Here is a 21,269-nt window from a genome sequence, read left to right on the forward strand (position 1 = left end):
GAACAAAGCTAAGATTCGGGGGTTGTTAGTAGAAAAGAAGGATTGAAATTAACAAAGAAAAGCCTATTGGAATCACTCCAATAGGACCTAGGTATCATAACTAGAAAAGGCCTCACACCCTCAGAATTTGTGAATCACTCATAAAGAAATCTCAAAGGATAATTTTATTCAATCATTCTGAGTATTCAGAGTTACACAGTATCCTTTTTATAATAAAAGATGACCCTTGGATTACCCTACAATGGAGGTAATTAAAAGTTGACTCTAACTTAATAAAGTAACAAATAACTTAATTGATGCAATTTAATCTAATTATGCAATTTACCAAAACAAGGTAATCAAAAGTTGACTCTAACTTAATAAAGTAACAAATAACTTAATTGATGCAATTACCAAAATAATGAAATTTGACCAAACCCCCTAATTATACAAGACTCCAAGTGCCAAATTAAGGTTTGAGCCTTAGAACCCTCCTTGCCACGCCTTTTATATACTTTAAAAGGCTGCTGCCACTGTTCTCTACCAATTCTCCCCGGCTTGGAAAAACTTGACCCCGGCGAGGTAAATGCATGAAATTGTTCATAGAGGTCTGGAGCTAGGTGTTGGAACTCACTGTCGCTAATCCTGTACAATAAGAAAGTGGCCGCCCTTTCCACTTAACGAGGAATTTTTGATAACCGCCGGCTCTTGTTGAAACAAGTTGGTGATCAACAACATCTTTTATTTCCTCCTTTACGCATGGGGTTGGGGGAAGGCGAGTGATAGGATCAACAAGAAATGGATCAGCAAAATGGCCAGAATGCAAGGTGAGATCTTCGATATTGAAGCCTTTACTGATACCCATCTCTTCTGGTAGGTCAAGAACATAAGCATTGGAGCTAATTTTCTTGAGAACTTTGTATGGGCCAGCACTCTTTGCATGAAGCTTCTTATAAGCACCTTTAGGATATCGTTCTGGTCTTATTCGCACCATAACCATATCTCTCCTCAAATTCAGCAAACTTCCTCCGCAAATTAGCTTGTGTTTTGTAAGTTTCATTGCTCATTGCAATCTTCCTTCGAACTTCCGCATGGATGTCTCTGATATGCTTACTAAAAGCATCAGCTTCAGCACTAGGGCATGCCACAATTGGTGAAGGCACTAAGTCAATTGGTTTCCGAGGGCATAAACCTGTCACAATCTCAAAGGGGATGCGCCCTGTGGATCTGTTTATAGAACTGTTTTAGGCAAATTCAGCCATAGGAAGAATCTGGTCCCAGCCACTAATATGGTCACCAACAAGACAACGAAGCAAATCACCCAAGCTGCGATTAATAACCTCAGTTTGGCCGTCAGTTTGGGGGTGAAAAGAAGAGGAAAACTTCAGCCTTGTATTCAGCATCTTCCATAATGTGCGCCAAAAATAACTCATGAATTTTGTATCTCGATCATAAACAATGGTGTTTGGTAATCCATGAAGCCGAACAACTTCTTGAAAGAAAAGCTTGGCAATGTGGACAACATCGGATGTCTTAGAACAAGGAATGAAGTGTGCCATTTTTGAAAAACGATCCACAGCAACAAATATAGCATCATGACTTTGACTTGTTTTAGTCAACCCAAGAACAAAGTCCATGCTTAAATCTTGCCACGGTTCATGAGGGACTGGGAGCGGCGTATATAAACCTATATTTTTTTTTCTTCCCTTGGATATTTGACAAGTTCTGCAACGAGCAACAATTTTGGCCACATCCCGTTTCAAACTTGGCCAAAAAAAACGATCTTCCACCATGGCAATGGTCTTATCTCTTCCAAAATGACCTGCTGCCCCACCAGCATGCAACTTCCATATTACATGTTCACGAAGAGATGTCTTAGGCAAACAAAGTTGAGTTCCTTTGAAGAGATAACCATCATGTACCGAATAATCAGGATATGTACCCTACTGTCCAGCTATCAAATCAGCATGTATAATGCTAAAGTCCGTGCAAGCCAAGTAGTCTCGTGTAAGCATATCGAAACCAAGAACTTTAACAACCATGGAGGCAAGAATATGAACAACTCGGCTAAGTGCATTGGCTGCCTTGTTCTCAACACCAGCTTTATGTTTGATGACGAATGAGTACTCTTGCAAGAATGAAACCCACTTTCCATGTCGGTGGCGGCGTAACTTTCTTTGGGAGTTAATATATTTGAGGGCCTCGTGATCAGAATACAACACGAACTCCTTAAAAAGAAGGTAATGACGCCAATAGCGAAGTGCTTGAATCACAGCGTCAAATTCTCTATCATAAGTGGAATACCTTTGCTTTGCTTCATTAAGTTTCTCACTAAAATATGCAACCCGATGACCTTCTTGACTGAGCACGCCTCCAATTCCAACCTGTGAAGCATCACATGCAACTTCAAACACTTTTGAGAAGTCTGGAAGGAGTAAAATAGGAGCTGCAGTCATTCTTTTCTTCACTTCTTCCAAGGCCTGTGCTGCTGCCTTTGTCCATACAAACTGGCTGTTCTTCATACAATTGGTGATAGGGGCCATTATTGTGCTGAAATTTCTAATAAATCGCCGATAGAATGAAGCTAGCCTATGAAAACTCCGTGGTTCCTGCAATGTGCTGGGAATTGGCCAATCTAGAATCGCTTTCACTTTATCTGGATCAGCTTCCACCCCTTTGGAAGAAACAACAAAGCCCAAAAACACCACACTCGGCAACATGAAGGAACACTTCTTCAAGTTCATGTAAAGCTTCTATTGGCGGAGAACTCTCATAACTTGTGAAGGTGGGAAATATGTTCCTCCCTCGTTTTGCTGTAGATTAAAATATCGTCTAAGTAAACAACCAGAAAACGACCAATAAAGGGCTGCAATACCTGAGTCATGAAGTGCATGAATGTACTAAGGGCATTGGAAAGACCAAATGGCATAATAAGCCACTCGTAGAGTCCATCTTTTGTCTTGAAAGCTGTCTTCCATTCATCCCCGGGCCTTACGCGAATTTGATGGTTGCCACTTTTCAGATCTATCTTTGAAAATATACAAGAACCAGCCACCATGTCTAGCAAATCATCGATTCGAGGAATAGGAAACCGATACTTGATTGTAATCTTGTTGATGGCGCCACTGTCAATACACATGCGCCAACTACCATCCTTCTTTGGTGTGAGCAAAGCTGGGACAACACAAGGACTTAAACTTTCACGGATAAATCCTTTGGACAGCAGCTCATTAACTTGCCTCAGAAGCTCGGCATGCTCGCTTGGATTCAAATGATAAGCTGGAAGGTTAGGCAATGGAGATCCCGGTACGAAGTCAATCGCATTCTGGATATTACGTAGAGGAGGGGGTTCATTATGGAGATCTTCGGGAGATAAATCTGAGAAATCTGACAACAAGTAGGCGACCTCTGATGGCATTGAAGAATCATGAACAGCAGCACTTTCTTTGATTTCCCTTGCTACAACAGCATATGCAACACCCATCTCTTTACTTTCCAATTGAAACCTCTTCTTGGCAAGGAGATTAAGGGACTTTTTCTTGCTTTTCACGTCATCTACAGCCTGTCCACCTTTATTTTTCTCCATTTCAGCTGAGGACATAGGCTTCAAAATAATTTGGTTGTTGTTAAACAAGAAAGTGTATGTATTCTCCTTCCCACAATGATACACATCTCGATCATAAATCCAAGGCCGCCCAAGAAGAATATGTGTCACTTTCATGGGAATTACATCACACCAAATAGAATCATTATAAGCTCCACAAGAGAGAAACGAGACTACGTTGAGTTACCGGAATAGAAGTACTATCTATCCACGCCACTTTGAATGGTTGTGGATGTGGTTGGACTGAAAGCTTAAGGCGCTCAACCGTGGCTACAGACACAACATTCATGCAACTTCCGCCATCAATAATGACCTTTCGAGCTTGATTCCCACAACGAACTAGCATTTGAAAAATAATTGTGCGTCGCCAATCTCCATCTTCAACTTTAGGGGCTGCAAGGATATGCCTCACAATGGAGATTGATGGAACATCTTCATCCTCTTCTTGATCATCAGGGTTGTAGATCCCATAGTCAAACATGTTCCCTTTGTCCTCTCCCCCATGTTCTTCTGGCTCTTCTTCAGGCGTTATTCCAATGTGTAAATTTTTCTTTGGACATTGGTATGCCATGTGACCTGTTTCTCCACATTTGAAGCACTTGTTACTCCTTCCACTACCTTTGTTGGCCACAATACTCTTCCCTTTAGGATCAGCCATGTTAGAAAAGGGCAGTTTTGATCCAGCATTTCCACCATTCGGCTGCGTTGTTACTGATTGTGTGCTGCGATTTCCACCACTGGACTTATTGGGTGCTGCCTCCCAGGTTTGATATCCAGATCTTCGAGCCGTTTGATAACTCAAGTACTCCTCCATGTCCAGTGCAACCTGAAAAGCATGTTCAACACCATATAATGACTGGCGAAGCAATTCCCTTCTGATATCAGACCTTAGACCAGCCTTGAATTTTGCAAGTGTTTGGCGCGGGTCTTCCACAACCTGACTTCTAGTCTTTAACTCATCAAATCTTTACATATATTCCGCGACTGACATGCTACCCTACTTTAGATTGATAAGTTGATCACACAATTTGTCATGGTACTTGGCTGGCATGTATTTCTCTCGAAGCTTTGCCTTCATTTCTTGCCGTGTGCTAATTGGTGATTGTCCTAGCCTCCTAATATCCCCTTCAACACCAGTCCACCATATTTTTGCTAGGCCCACCAACTTCATTCTAGCAAATCTCACTCTACGATGTCATACAATTCAAAATATTCTTCAATCGAAGCAAGCCAATCCGAAAATACAGTAGGATTAACCTTACCTTCAAAATCTGGCACCTCCATTTTAATTTTCTTTGTGATATCCCTAGTGTTATCATGTGGCACATGATAATTCATTCCCAGCAGATTTCTCGGAAACTCAAACATTGGGTGTGGTGGTGGATCAGCCCTCACATTCTGCCTTTGCTGCACATTTAAAGGATGATGTTGCTCTCGACCACTGCCATCATTTGTACTAGATGAAGCAGGAGCAAAATTGTTAATAGGCTAACACATTCGAGCTTCTAACTCATTGAATCGGACATTCAACCCATTGAGCTGCTCTACAAGCGTGGATATCAACTCATCTTGCTGATTAATACCCGATCTTTCATTTCCTGATTGTGTCGACATGATGTCAACTCAAGCTCTGATACCAAAAACTGATGTAGGACAAAGGGCAGGCTCAAATAGAAGAAAGTAAATAAGAGTTATGGGCTGGAAATTCAGGAACAAAGCTAAGATTCGGGGGTTGTTAGTAGAAAAGAAGGATTGAAATTAACAAAGAAAAGCCTATTGGAATCACTCCAATAGGACCTTGGTATCACACCTAGAGAAGGCCTCGCACCCTCAGAATTTGTGAATCACTCACAAAGAAATCCCAAAGGATAATTTTATTCCATTATTCGTTGAGTATTTAGAGTTACATAGTATCCTTTTTATAATAAAAGATGACCCTTGGATTGCCCTACAATGGAGGTAATCAAAAGTTGACTCTAACTTAATAAAGTAACAAATAACTTAATTGATGTAATTAAATCTAATTATGCAATTTACCAAAACAAGGTAATCAAAAGTTGACTCTAACTTAATAAAGTAACAAATAACTTAATTGATGCAATTACCAAAGTAATGAAATTTGACCAAACCCCCTAATTATACAAGACTCCAAGTGGACCCTCCATCGTCTAGCATGTGCCAAATTAAGGTTTGAGTCTTAGAACCCTCCTTGCCACGCCTTTTATATACTTTAAAAGGCTGCTGCCGCTGTTCTCTACCACTCCCCCCATCTTTCCATAAGGAAATCCAATAGAAGGGGGGGCTAGGGGGTTCAGAAGGGGATACATAACTGTCATTCGCTAGAGGGACTGAAAGATGCTTTGGATTAGTCGTTACGGTCAGATTTATGGATTTGGTGATAGCCCATCTCCCACTAAGAGATCCTGCCCAATCAGCATCAGTATATCCTTCCACTTAAGGGTTCTTCAAGCTGGAATGGAGAACCCATAAATACCTTTGTCGATGTTCTAAGTTTGCAGTACCTACTTGAGCATTACTAAAACATAATACAGGGAAATCAGAAAAGAAATAGATTGGAATATATGTATTAGGTTCAGATATTACTTAAGGGTCATTGTTTTGTGCAATAGTAAAAATATGCCCAGACTGTGTAGTCCGAGAGGCAGGTTTGGGTACAAAAGAATGCACATTTTTTCAAAATGTCCAATTTTATTTGTGTATCTAGTCCATCCCTCCCATCTTCCTCATTGGCGGAACGGGTAAGTCCGGTACACTGGGTAATATGTTTTTATTTTTTGGTAAAACATCTCTTGCTTTAAGGTAGTTATTGCAGATCATATATTCTCAGACATGGTTGGCATTTGTGTTTCAGTCAAGAAATTAACAACGCCAATTAAAAATAAAAAAATAAAAATAAAGGATAAAGAAATCACAGATATATTATTTTTTCCAGGTTGATGGCTTTGTAAAGATATTCCCGGGGGTTGCGCACGGTTGGACCATGAGGTACAAGGATGAAGATGAAGAGGAGCTGAAGCATGCAGAAGAAGCCCACCAGGATATGTTGGATTGGTTTGGTATCTTTAGGAAGACTATAATATGTAACAATCTGATGTGTTGTTATAGCACGTCTCATGTCATTGTAAGAGATGGCTGTGTTGGCTTGAATATGAAAGTTTTTCTGAATACTAGAATTATTTGAGACTATTATATGCAACAATTACACTATTGTCTGTAACAATTTAATGCGTAATACCTTGTTTTATGTCATTGTAAGAGACAGGAATGAATGAATAATCCTTAAGTACTGCAATTATTGAGATGGTTGGAAGTTGGAGCCACGGGGATTTTTTTGTTTGACTTGAATATGAATAGTCCTTAAGAGCTTCATTTTTGAATTGCTTGTATGATTTTTTTGTTTGACTTGAATATGAATAGTCCTTAAGAGCTTCATTTTTGAATTGCTTGTATGATTTTATTTTAACATACTTTGATTATGATTTTTCCTATGGAGAACCATTTTAATATGAAAGATTTTTTGGACTGAAAATGTGTGAATTTTATAAGAGAGCAAATAGTAACCGTCTTGAGGTGTGCATTTGATGACAATCTTACTTTTCAAAATAAATTAATTGATTATTTAAGTATGTGTATTTGAAGAAATTTAGATATTAAAAAATAAGTTTTCACTCGAAATAGTATAACATTTTTGAAGATGGAGCATAAAAAAGGTAGCCAATTTACATTTACAACTAGCAAACTCAGTTCTTAAAATGTTCATTTAAAAAGAAAAGAAAAAATAAAAAAAAATCAGCAGATGGCAAAATAGTTCTCTCATCAAAAAGCGTTGTTTATATTTATTTTATTCTAATTTTATTTTTTTGGTTTGAAAACGGAACCTTCTAACCATTGAAATCTCAAATATGTGGAAGTTAAAAATACGTGCGGGAATGATATAAAATCACCCCTCTTTCTTCCTAGATGGGCCAGATGTCTCCGGAAGTTGTAAAGACCATTCAAGAAGGGATACATTAAGATCCCTTTTCCCCTCTCTTGTAACTTTCAGATCTCGCAGCAGCTTTTAGGGTTTTGAAGATTGAAGGAGAAGATCCAAAGGAGTTTTTGGTCGTCTGTGGAGATAATTTCTACAACATTAATGAAAATATGCTCCCTCTCCATGAGTAGCTAAACTCCATCTTAGGGCCTTGATGTATCCCGAATTCGAATAATATGGTTTGATTGTTCTTTAACTTTGGAGATTTTCATTATTTATGTATTTTAATTGCATGATTAAAAGTAATTGACTTAGGATTTCTAAGCAATTGGAGTTTTAATGAAATAAACTTGATTTTTGATGAAATTAATGTCTTGTATTAAAATTGATTTTACTTTAATCAAATCTAAACTATTCTTATTGTTTGAGATTGACAGCTAAAGGCTTCTCATAACGATCTGAATAATGATCATGCAATAGAGCTTAAACTATTTTATGAATGAATATTTTGATAATCTATACCTAGGGAAGACGAGTTGTAATATTGCACCCTAAATTAGAGTAGTTAGGTAAATAATTCGTGCCAACCGAAGATAGGTTATTGCTTAACTAAATTCATGATTTATCTTCTTGAAATTAAATTAAATTGGATGTTAATTCATTTAATTCCTGATCATGCATAAATATTGAAATCCCTAAGGTTGAATCAAATGACCATATTACGAGATTCGTGGTGAAATCAAGCCCTAAGTATTTCTTCTCTTTATTTCAATCCTTATTTTCATTGCCTATTTTTATTTTTATGTTATTTAGATATAAACAAACAAACAAATCTTCTCTCTAAATTAAATTAGTAATTAATTTTATATTTAACAAACCACCACAGTTCTTGAGAATCGACACCCTCAACATAGCCCTATTCTACAAGGATTCGTTCTATTGTGAGTGGTTTTACTATTGAAGATAACACACATCAATTTTCTATAAAATTAACCGGTTGAAGAAAACACCCTCAACATAGCCCTACCCTACAAAGATTCCTTCTTTTCTCCGAAAGGAATACAACTCTTGTTTCAAAACTAACCAGTTGGTAAGATTATTTTCCACATATAGATTCTCTAACTTTTTTCACATATCTGGTTTTAAAACCTCTTCTATCACATCAAACACAATATCATTCGTCAGCGTTAATCTAATTACACTCATTGCTTTCAAGTTGATCTTCCCCCAATTTGCATCTTGTATTATTTTCTGGTTGCGTGCCCAAAGCCTCTCCTAAGCCATGCTGAATCAATATATCCTGCATCCGAACTTGCCAAAGATTGAAGTTCCTTCTTTCATCAAACGTCTCGACCATGTACTTTCTATTTGTAATAGTTGTTGTTATAGCTTTGATATCAATTGTTAGGATTGCATACACTATTGGTAAATATAACAGATAAAATAAACATACAAATAAAGCGAGATTTACGTGGTTCGACAAATTGCCTATGTCCACGGGCGAAGAGTGACCATCTTTACTTCAATACTTTTGTTACACACTCACAAACTCAACTCACTTTTCTCTTTCTACAATTATCTCTTTCTACCATTATCTCTCCTCTTTTTATTTCTCTCCTCTTCTCACACCTCCTTTTGTACTTTCTCTCACAAGTTTGCACGAGCCCAACGACTTGTTTGGCGATTTTTTCTCTCCAATGGGCTCGCTGCTTTTGGGCCTAGAAAAATTGAATCGGGGAATGGGTCGCCATTTTTGGCAACCCTTATGGCGATTTGCATGCGGGCCCAATTGCAAATGTTGACTTTTTAAAACAGGGCCAGAAGTTCTGTAGCAGTGTTTCGAGGGCCTGTTTGGCTAAACAAAATTTCAGGAATTAGTTTTTTTGCTTCTTTTTTGCATTTTTTTTTTACTCTTATCCCTTGCATTGTTTAATTTTTACAATCCATAATAAATATTGAATTATTTTTAAAAAATTTGTATGATGTAGCAGTTAGAAATATAACCTTTGGGAAAAAGTTAAAAAATATATATTAAAATTTTTAAAAAATATTAAAATATTAATATTTTTGGAGATAAAAAATGTATCATTGAAGTACATGCTATAACTAAAATTTGAAAACTCTAAAACGCTAACGTGCCTCCTAAAAATACTGACGTGTCACTTAAAAAATACAGAGATATTTATAGGCAACATTTGATGCATTTGTGGACCATCCATTTAATGTGCTCATAAATACTTTTCACTTGTAAGCATTTCCATTTGTCCTTTTACACATTTTTTTCTTCTTTGCATTTAATGCTCACTTTGGCCTTACACATTAATACTCCTTTTTACTTTATACTGTTGCACACTTTTTTCTTTTCAATTCATCACTATTCCTTTTTACTTTATACTGTTGCAGACTTTTTTCTTTTCAATTCATCAGGATTTAAGGTAGTGCACAAAACTCCCTGAGCGATGACCCAATTATAAAAAATCCCTGAAGTAAATATAATTTCCTTAAACTATCAAATTATTACAATAGTTAGTAAGTCGTTAACAGAAAACGTAAATTACCGTTTAGTCCTTAAATTAAATAACACCGTTTTGAGTTCTATCCAACTTTGACTACTGATGTGGCAAAGTTGGATTCCCAATTTAAATTCCTATTCTGCTCCGGATTCCTGCCATACTCTCCTATTTTCATTGACTTATAAATAAAATAACTAATTTTAATTAAATAAAATACCAACTACAATAAAATTTCAATTACTAAAAAAATAATATAACTAACTTTAATTTTAACTAAAATAAAATACCAATTACTTATTTAGTTGGGTTTTCAATTTATCCATATCTACACTATAAAAAATTTTAATAGTATATTGTACAAAAATACTCTTATTTTTTTAGTCTGCCACCTCATAAAAACCTAAGCGTTTATGTAATTTAAATAATTTAAAAAAGAGAGGTGATATATCTTCCGACTCCAATCACCGACAAATTCTCCGGATCAGACTTGGCATGCCACGGCATCCCATAAATGACACACGTTTACTTTCTCTTTCTGAAGACCCAACTGAAAAGAAAAAAAAAAAAAAAAGTCATCCCTTTCTCAATTTATTCTTCAAAGTTTAGATCTAAAAACTTCGTCTTTTAGATTTTTGGGTTTGTTTGTATTACACAGTGATAGTAAATGTGAGGAATCCGATTGAAAATATGATAGTGGTGGTGGTTGAAGATGACAAATGGGTTAGAGAGAGAGGCGAGACAAATGGGTTTATAGAGAAGAAAGGTATAGGTGATTCACTGCCGCCGTTCCTTGCATCGCCGCCGAACTGGGAGCCAGAGGAAGGTGCAGGGGCGTGGAACAGAAAGTCGATGCCGGTGGACAAAGACGGAAGAAATAGAAAAAACACCGGCGAAAGTGAAGCAGCGGGACTGAACAGTAACGCCGGCGAACAAGGATCTCAGATGAGGGCGACAGCGGAGATGGACGGCCAGTAATAAGATTTGAACACCAGTAATTAAACAACCAAAATATCAGTAGTAATAAAATGTGTGTATATTTTGAGTAATCTCCTCCCACCCGAAATACACAGAGAGGGTATAAGAAAGAGAAGGATTAGAGATCATAAATATTGTACTCCAATAATCCAATTAAGAATTTCATCTCTGTTGCTTGGAGGCGCGCCGCCGGAAAATTTGTCACTTCAAATCATTCCCGATGACGACATTGCCACAACAAATCCAACCAAATGACCTTGTTTGCCTTCGCCGTCGACATCACGGGCCAAGACGTTGCCGGATTGGAGCTCTGTCTTTGGCACCAACGGGCACTCAATCACGGTTGTTAGTCCAATTTTCTCCTTTATTGAAGTCAGTCCAGAGCTTTAGTCATTACCGGAACAGAATGGACCCTCGGATGGAAGGCACAGAGTGAAAGAAATAAAGAACAATGGAAGAAATAGAGGGAGAGAGAGGGGAATCGTGGAGAGAGAAGAAGAGAGAGAAAGAGCTATGTGTTTTTGGGTTCGACGTGGCCTATCCACGTTGGATTCGGAAGATATTTCGGTAGATTGGGTCGGAAGTTGTATCATTTTTCTTTAAAAAAACTAACAACCTCAACTTCTCTCTCACACGCATCTCTCCTCCCCTCCCCTCCCCTTCACGTCCTTTCCAAACCGTCGACATAGACGATGAGAACTACAGCTAGAGGAGAGGTTACAGAGATTAGCACCAAGCCCAGACCAACGCCGGCACGATCTGAGCAAGCTTCTGCCAATGACGCAAAAATTCGAGGCCGTGGGTGATGGGTTTGACTACACGGTCCAGGAATTCACGGATGAGGCAGTCAAGTGATGGTTTGGTGAATTGGAGGCATTGTGACCCTTGGAGAGAAGGGGATCGGCAGAGGAAGGGGTTTCAACGGTGGAGGAATCAATGGTGGTGGTGGTGGTGGCGGCGGCGCCTTCATTTTCTCTCTTCGTTGATTTCGGCTGTCGATTGTGGGTTTGGGGATAGTGGGGGTGGTGGCACCGCGATGGTTGTAAGGTGGGAATGGTAGTGTCATCACAATGGTTGTAAGGTGGGAATGGTGGTGGTAGTTACAACAATGGGATGGTGGTGCGGTGGAGGCCTGGTGGTTGTCTCTCTCCGTTGATTTCTGTTGCCGATTGTGGGTTTGGGGATAGTGGTGGTGGCGACGCTGGTGTGGGGGTGATGGTACCGCGGTGGTTGTAAGGTGGGAATGGTGGTGGCAATTACAATGATGGGATAGTAGCGTGGTGGAGGCTTGGTGGTTGTCTCTCTCCGTTGATTTCTGCTGCCGATTGAGTGTTTGGGGATAGTGGTACGTGGTGGCGACATTGGTGTGGGGGTGATGGCACCGCAGTGGTTGTAAGGTGGGAATGGTGGTGGCAATTACAACGATGGGATGGTGGCGTGGTGGAGGCCCGATGGTTGTCTCACTCCCTTGATTTTTGTTACCGATTGTGGGTTTGGGGATAGTGGTGGTGGTGACGCCAGTGTAGGGGTGGTGGTACCACAATGGTTGTAAGGTGGGAATGGCGGTGGAAGTTACAACGATGGGATGGTGGCGTGGTGGAGGCCCGGTGGTTGTAGTAAGTTGCCGATGGTTTTAGCTCTTAACTGTGCTATAAGGTCAATTGTCTTTTTAAAATTTTCCCCCTCACGTGACCCACATGCCTTAATTTCTGTTAGATTTCTAACGTGGTTTAAACATTTTGCAACAAACTGATAATTCAAGGGGATTTTTCGAAAAAGAGAAGGCTTAGGGGAGTTTAATCAGTTTAGTGCACTTTACTATTTATCAATAATGATTTATGCATTTGCATCAGCACCTACATCATGAATTTTAGACATATGTGAAAATCATGACACCCTCCTCGTACTCATAGATATTTTGTATTTATAGTAAGTAAGAAGTCATCACTCGCCCTCTAAATCGACATTTATATATATAGCTAGATAGACACAGACGTGCACCATCAAATGGTAGCAAACTTAGTTTATAAGCCTTCTATATATATATATCTTGTCTCTGGTCATCTGCTTTTGAATTAGGTAGCTAGAAAGAAGAACAAAGTACCAAAATAAGCACCAAAATGACATCTATTGAGGGAATCCGCAAAGCCCAGCGAGCTGAGGGTACGGCTACCATTCTGGCCATTGGTACAACAACTCCATCCAACTGCGTCAGCCAGGCCGACTATCCTGATTACTACTTTCGAGTAACGAACAGCGAGCACATGATCGAGCTGAAAAACAAGTTTAAGCGGATTTGTATGTTCAAATACATATGTATATATATGCCGTACTATATTTACGTACAGTTCATAAATGGCTTTAATTTATATTTCATTTTAAGTATTGTCCAGAAAGAAAAATAACAGTTGATTGAAGCTAGAACATGCATGCATACGAATCCTTATTCTTTGCTCACACAGTCACACTGATATCTTTTTCAAGTTCTCGTTTGAGCAAATGCTGTTTGAATATTTGCCAATATATTGCGCATGTATAGTGATTTGTCATGGCTGGCATACTTTATTTGTGCACGTACTGAATGCCAATTAATGCTAGCTAGCTTAATATTAATTTATTCATTTATTTACAGTATTTATTTTGAGACTTATATACGTGCAGGTGAAAAAACAATGATCAAGAAACGTTACATGTATCTGACAGAAGAGATGCTTAAAAAGAATCCCAATATGTGTGCTTTCATGGCCTCATCCCTCGATGCCCGTCAAGATATGGTGGTGGAGAAAGTACCTAAGCTCGGTGAGGAAGCTGCATCAAAGGCCATTCAAGAATGGGGCCAGCCAAAATCGAACATCACACACCTTGTATTCTGTACAACCTCGGGCGTAGACATGCCTGGTGCGGACTATCAACTCGCCAAGCTCCTCGGCGTCCCACCGTCCGTCAACAGGGTGATGATCTATCAACAAGGCTGCTTCGCCGGTGGGACCGTTCTTCGTGGGGCCAAGGACCTGGCCGAGAACAGCGAAGGAGCGCGTGTACTTGTGGTGTGTTCCGAGATCACTGCCATCATCTTCCGTGGGCCCTCCGAGACCCACTTGGACTCTCTTGTGGGCCAGGCTCTTTTCGGTGATGGAGCCTCAGCTATGATCGTTGGTGCAGATCTTGACACGTCGATCGAGCGTCCACTGTTTCAAATTGTGTCTGCGTCACAGACAACTCTACCCGACAGCGGAGAAGCCATGAAACTACATTTGCATGAGGTGGGACTCACATTTCATTTAGGAAGGGAAGTACCTGCATTGATCTCCACAAACATCGATAAGCCCTTAAATGAAGCTTTCGGTCCGTTTGGCATCAATGATTGGAACGAACTGTTTTGGATCGTTCACCCTGGTGGCCCAGCTATTCTTGACCAGGTCGAGGCCAAACTCGGTCTCCAGAAGGAGAAATTGAGGGCAAGTCGGCACGTGCTGAGCGTATACGGTAACATAGTGAGCGCTTGTGTTTTGTTCATTTTGGACGAAATGAGGAAGAAATCTATGGAGGATGGGAAGGCCACCACAGGTGAAGCGAAGGATTGGGGTGTTCTTTTTGGGTTCAGTCCTTGTCTGACAATAGAGACTGTGGTGTTGCATGGTGTCCCTACAACTCTCTGACTGAGTTTGCTGCAATTTGGAACTTATTAGTAGTACTCGTTGTTGTTAAATATGTATGTTAAATTTCGAGGAGAATGAGTTAATAAATAAAATAAATTTCAAGGAGGATGTTTAATACATGGGACTTAATAAAATCACCATTAGCGTGTTTAAAATATATTCATATTATTTTTAAGATTATCATATATATTTGTGCTAAAAATGTTTAAAAGTATTTTAGAAGTGTCGACGAAGTGTCCAAAATAATAAAAATTTATTTTTATTTACGAACACTTGTATGAAATGTTGTACAGTGTTCGAGAAGTGTCCGACGACATGACATGGATACGGCTCCTTCATAAAAGTGTTTCTGCTTCATAACTCATAAAGTATTAGATCTCAGAATCGATTCCTACTAGGTGCAAACAATTTCAACAATTCTTTGGAAGGGATGTGTGAGTACTAACTAGGAAAAAAAATGAAAAGGGATTGATTTAATATGGTGAGACTTTGTAAGGAAAAGATTTTAGTTAGTAAAAGATTGGAATTAAACCCTCAAGCTTTTGGCCCCCAACCAACTCATATGCATGTTAGAAAGAGAGAAAGATGGAAACTACAAAGGGAGGATTGGTGTGCAAGAGAGGGGTTAAATCCTACGACTGTTAAGGCGCCACATCAACAACTTATTTGGTTAGTGAAGACATTATTGTTTGGACTAGAGCGGGCCATTACGGAGCTTACCATTTTTCCATCTAACTTTCGGATTTAGGGAGCAGTTTCCTTCCAACAATTAAATTTTTCTCTCAAAATCGATCAGTCATTCTCTTTGAAAATACGATTCCTTCGTCTCTCTCAAAAAACAACAACAATTGGTTGAAGGAGCAAATTCAGACAACCCACCATACAATCAATTTCAGAAATTTATTATTTCCAGTTTCAAGATTACAAAAGTAAAGTCTCTGGCACTGCCAAAATAAATTGTTGTTGGCTAGTTTGGTGAAGTATAATGTATGAACCAATGATCATTCTCTCTCTCTCATAACACTCTTAATTTCTACCCCTCTTAAAAAATCAATCCAGCATAACATGGATATTTGAAAATCGCACTCATTTTAAGGGTTTATGCAGAAATCTCAAATTTGGGCAATACTAATTTTTCTAGAATTTGTGAATAGGAATTTACAAACCTTCAATTGTAACATCCAAAGATTGATGATAGTAGAGGGAAATCGAGAAAGAAAGATTCAGAATGATGGGAAAGTGCCGTAACGGCGTGTTTTAAACCAAACGATACCATATTCACTAGCTAACCAAATGATACCGTATTCACTAGCTAAGTAATTTGTTGATGTGGCGTCTTAACGTATGATTAATACTTGTAGATACTTGGAGAGAACTTTCCTTAGAGAGGATCCTTCCCTAAAAGAGGAGGGGTTGTAACGACTCAAAATAGGAGCTATGACAAATTTATACTCTGACAACCATCCGAACAACATAATCAAACATCAATTAAATATACCAATATGACCAAATAACCTCTCGTTGCGCCACTCTGATAATTAACAAACTCAATAATCAACAAAGTGTTTACTAAAAACTTAGTAGAAAATTCAATAGGACATCAGGGCTCAATTAGAATAAAAATTTGTATAGCGGTTAATAAACAATTCATAGAAAATTCATTGTACATCGAAATGGGGAAAACTCAATTTATTTTGAAAGTATATTCATATAAGTATAAAACTAGAAATTTTTGTAGTGATTCAGTTCCAAGAAGTTAGTCAAATAAATTATTTAAAATCTATTTTCCAGCAGCGATTTGAATATGGATTGCAGGCACTGTCAGATTTTTATTTTAAAAAATCTGTTCATCCAAAAATAACAATATTTTGCAGAGAGTTACTAGGCATATGGTAGTACTTGTGGTAAAAATATGAATGTATTTGGAGCACCACAGCTCCTTATAAAAACTTTGTGACAAAGGAAGACTTAAAAGATAATTTGAAAAGAAAACTGGAAATGAGTATAGTCTAACTTAGAACAACCACCAATGACCAACACTCCACTCCAATTTCAGCCCACAATATAACACATTTAAAGTAACCCTTTACATACCATAACCTCAGTCTATATATATAGAACAATCTGGCTTCAAGTGCAAAAGATTTCATGAAGGCAAGGGAGCATGATACCAAGAACGAGTACATGGCATATATGAACGTATGTATATAAGATAGCTCTCAACAAAACAATGAATTCAATGGATGGTGGAGAATCAAAATGGCCAAAGCATGGAGCAACTCAAAGCAGAATGATATACAAAAGAATTAGGTACAACAATTATTCATGGCAACAAGAAGAAATTAACATAAAATCACTATAGCAACAAGAATTAGTATAAACCCTACCTTACACAAACATGGAGATGAGAGAAAATGAGGTTGGTGTGATACCCCTCGCATTCGAGATATGGATTGATCAGGCCCAAGCCCAAACTCAAGGGATATTAAACAATTAAGTAATAAACAAGCATTGAATACAAAAAGAAATAAGAATAAATAAATGAGCGGAAAGAAAAACTAAATAATAAATCCTTGAATTTCTTAATTAAAAAATCCTCCAATAAAATATTCAAAACCTCCGATACCATTACAACTCGGGGATCCATCCAGTGGACCCCTAATAATAATCCAATTAAAACAACTGAACTAAAATAAAATCCAAATCTAAAACATAAAGAAAAATCCTACGTAGTCAGTAGAGTGAACAATTGTCTCTACTCGACACGAACAAGCTCTAAGATTAGAACTGTCGAATACTTGAAAAATAAGAGTGGGTCAGGCCCACGAACAAGTTCTACTATATTACAATCCAAATAGAGACCCGATATATGTATACATCCTAATCAATCCAACAATAACTAGTAGTCAGTATATATATAAATATACATTATAGGAACCTCACTAGACTATAGGGTTGTCTCAACCTGAATAGTAGGCAACATACAAAACGCACATATAGTGGGCATGAGTACCTAGACCTACTAGGGAATACAACTACACCTATATCTAGCCACACATCCCTGGCGATATACGCACCCTAACCATGATCCTGAGACTTAAGCTCATATCATGGCACCATAATCATATATATAAAATCCGTAAGCATAAAACAAATGTCATCCATCTGTTACAGTGGCCTAACATGAATAAGAAGGACTTAACTCTGGGGTTAATCCATTCCCTTACAAATAAATAGGTAGGACTTAACTTCTTTGCTTAATCCATCCCTAGAATGCCACCATTCCATATCGGTGCATTAAACTATACAGTCCAATAAATGATGCAACAGAATAATAATACATCAATTAATCCAGAGATAATATGATACACATCATGTAGATAAATATTGTAATTATTTAAGCAATACAATAGTTTAAATAGCTTGTAGCTAACTTACCTTTCAAGTAATTAACCTACATCTTAGATAAATAATACAAAGTTTTATAAACATTGTTTAAAACCATTTAAACATTAATTTCAATTGTTAAAGCAATTAAATTAATTCTTTCATTCAATTTAGACAACATATAGACCATTTAACGTTCAAATTATCCACCTCCTTAGCATATATAGGTATATTATGCATTCTGGAATCTTCCCAAGTCCATTAAACCCATCTGTAAGGATTAAATCCAGTTTAAAACAATTCTGGCAATTAAAACTCAAAAACTTAAGTCGCAGCCTAAACGAGTCAGCTCGGTTCCAACCGAGATGGCTCGATTGCCAATTGAGTCAGCCCAGTTCCAATTGAGTTGGCTCTGTTCGTTCCGAGGCCCCAACTCAATCAACTCGATTCCAACCTAGTCGACTGGGTTAGCAACTGAGTCGACTCAGTTGTAACTGAGTCGGCTTGGTTCGCCTGGACTTCGTATTCTTCGTTGGTTCAGCCTCTGTAAACCTTAAAAACTCCATAGTTAAGGGTCCTAAGCTCCAATCTAAGTCCCATACGTCCATACTAAATTATTTTAAGTGTTTTAACATGCAAAGATTCATCTTTAACAACAGCTCATGCATCAAAAATTCAATAATCATTCATGACAAGAATATGAAACTAAAATCAAACAATCTTCTATTTTAGTCCGATTAAGCATACATAATTATTCAGTTTTAATTGTTCAAGTTTCCTGGAATCTCCTAGGCATGTATAGAAATACAGATCAAATGGAAAGAGTAAAAGAAGAACTTGACTTCAAGGTTTCGGAATGAAAACCTTAAATTTCCTTCTTCCCTGTTTGTTTCCAGCCGTGAACCAAACTCTCCTTCTTCCTCCTAGGGTTCGGCCTCCTCCTTTTGGCCGAGCTCTCTCTTTTCTCCTCTCGATTTCTCCCTCTCACATTCTCTCTCTCTATGTATATAATCTAATATCATCTAATAGTTATAACAACCCCCCTTTTCTACAGACTTAAAGTATATATAGGCTATACTAAACCCTAATCCTTATTGTGGTACAAGTCTGCTTATAAGGTAAATTACTTAAAGAAAAGGAAAAATATAAAATATAAATATATATAACTATGTCAATACGTGACTTCATATATATAAATATACTATATATTTTATAACTATATATATATTGTTATACTGACTATAATACTTAATATTACTAACTATTAACATTAATGATAATAATTATTATATTCTCCTCATATATACATATATACCCATATATATATGTACCACCAATCCATAGGTAACCATTTGTACCCGTTTAATCTTCTATCCAAATAGTTTATGTGACCCATGGGTTTGGTCCATGACTACCATCCAAATCCAACTCCCTTATATAAAAAAAAAATATAAAATAAAATATTTTAATTTAACAACTAATTACACAAAGTACACATCATCATATAAGCAAACAAATCACCATTTAAATACAAATTATTCAAATAAGCACACAATTTACAGTTAAACACTTAATTAAATTAAACAAATAAACAAATAGCCAATTAATCAATTAAATAATTTTAAAATGCAAATAAAACAAATAAATAAATGTCGAGACTATCCTTTTAAAATTAGGGGTATTACAGTTGGTGTCAAAATTTTCAGCCTTGATTTCCTCCTTCCATGGCCAGACTTCCTACTTCTTTCCTTCTCTTCTCTTAGTCTTTGTGTAATAACCCAAAATTTGAGGATCCGAGTTTCCATCCAAGTCCTTTACCAAACCCATTAACCTAAGTGCACTTTGGAAGATTTAAAAGGTTTTATTTGAAAGGTTTTGTGAAAACGGACGCTTTAGAATTGCCATGTGGTCCGGGGTTAACCAACCTAGAAGATAGCACGAGACGACTTGGACATGTGTAGTTGAACTACCTAGGCCCCAAATGATGCTTGGGAGATGCCCTAGGTTAGTGATAGCTAGTCAATTCCCTTCGTGATGCCTATGGTCGGGTTCTGTTAACATTTTTTGTGTGGGTTGTGCTATAACGAAAATGGCTTTGGAAATGGGGAGAGTGCATCTCATGGCATTTCATTCATTATTTGAAAGGCAAGGAATTCAAGTGTATGTTATATAATTATTTCCCCCATTGTATGAACCCATTTTTCTCTTATCGTCCCTTGCTTTAGGCATGATTCACGAGATTATAAGGGGTGTACTTTAGGTTATCTCTATTGAGTTGTTGAGCTCGCCCTATTATCATTAACAATTTTCAGGATTTTGGAGATGATTCGGTGAGAGATATGTATCCATGGACATAGACGTAGTCAGGATAGTCATCCTTATTTAAAGTTATGTAATCATGGCCATGGCGGCCTTCTTCCTTGTATTTAATTCTTTGGAAGTTGTGTAAAAAGGGATTTGTATAATTTAATCTTCAATTGATGTTTAAAAGGGGTGCTCGAGCGCTATTGTGCAGATTTGGGCGAAAAGTTATTTTTAAGGCCCGATTTGATGATTTAAGGTCCCAAACAATGTCTAGGGACTTAGGAAAGGTGATATGTATTGCATCGGAGTAGGCTCGGGAAGTGATCTAAACGATCGCATGGCTTTGGGGCATAATTTAAACGGTTAGATGGGTCTGGCAGTGGGTGATTTTGGCCATATCCCTCATTTGTGTGCACAGATCCTCTGAAGTGTGCGCACAGATGGGCATCTATGCGCACAAATCGTCCTATGTGTGCGCATAAATGGGCAACTGTGTGCCCAGTTCCCTCATGTGTGCGCACAGATAGCCCCTGCAGCTTGTTGTATTCATTGTAATGTTGATCTAAACGATAAAATGACTGAAGTGTGCACGCAGATGGTCCAGTAATTGCATTTTGACCCCAAACTTCAGTTTAATTGCACAATTATCCCCAAACTTCAAATAAACCATAGAATGGACATAGAAAATGACATATTTGCCCCTGATGAGTTAAAAAGCTATGGCAATTGTACTAAATGGCTATCTTACCCTTTTTTGGTTTCAAAGCATTATTTGACCACATGAAAGGACTGTTTCACCATTATGGGCTCTAGACTTATTATAATGAGGTGAAACGACCATATTACCCTTGGAA

General features: G+C 37.8%; 2 protein-coding genes across 4 annotated transcripts in view; both read left to right on the forward strand.

The window, feature by feature from the left end:
• LOC132295928 (endo-1,3;1,4-beta-D-glucanase-like) overlaps nt 1-6,896 on the forward strand; it is a 41,943-nt gene extending 35,047 nt beyond the window's left edge. For all 3 annotated transcript variants that reach the window (XM_059794191.1, XM_059794197.1, XM_059794201.1), the window contains one exon: nt 6,537-6,896. In XM_059794191.1, coding sequence (XP_059650174.1) covers nt 6,537-6,785 — 249 coding nt within the window. In that variant the 3' untranslated portion in view covers nt 6,786-6,896. The remainder of the gene's footprint in view (nt 1-6,536) is intronic.
• Nucleotides 6,897-13,185: 6,289 nt separating this feature from the next.
• LOC132295913 (chalcone synthase-like) lies at nt 13,186-14,788 on the forward strand. The gene is made up of 2 exons (XM_059794176.1): nt 13,186-13,363; nt 13,727-14,788. Exons 1-2 carry the CDS (start codon nt 13,186-13,188, stop codon nt 14,722-14,724), a joined length of 1,176 nt encoding a protein of 391 aa, XP_059650159.1. The 3' UTR covers nt 14,725-14,788.
• The last annotated feature ends 6,481 nt before the right edge of the window (nt 14,789-21,269 follow it).

This window comes from Cornus florida, unplaced genomic scaffold, assembly GCF_030987335.1.
Source record: "Cornus florida cultivar Cherokee Brave unplaced genomic scaffold, ASM3098733v1 CherokeeBrave_3.0.0_Hap2_Chr01, whole genome shotgun sequence".
NCBI classification, from domain to species: domain Eukaryota; kingdom Viridiplantae; phylum Streptophyta; class Magnoliopsida; order Cornales; family Cornaceae; genus Cornus; species Cornus florida.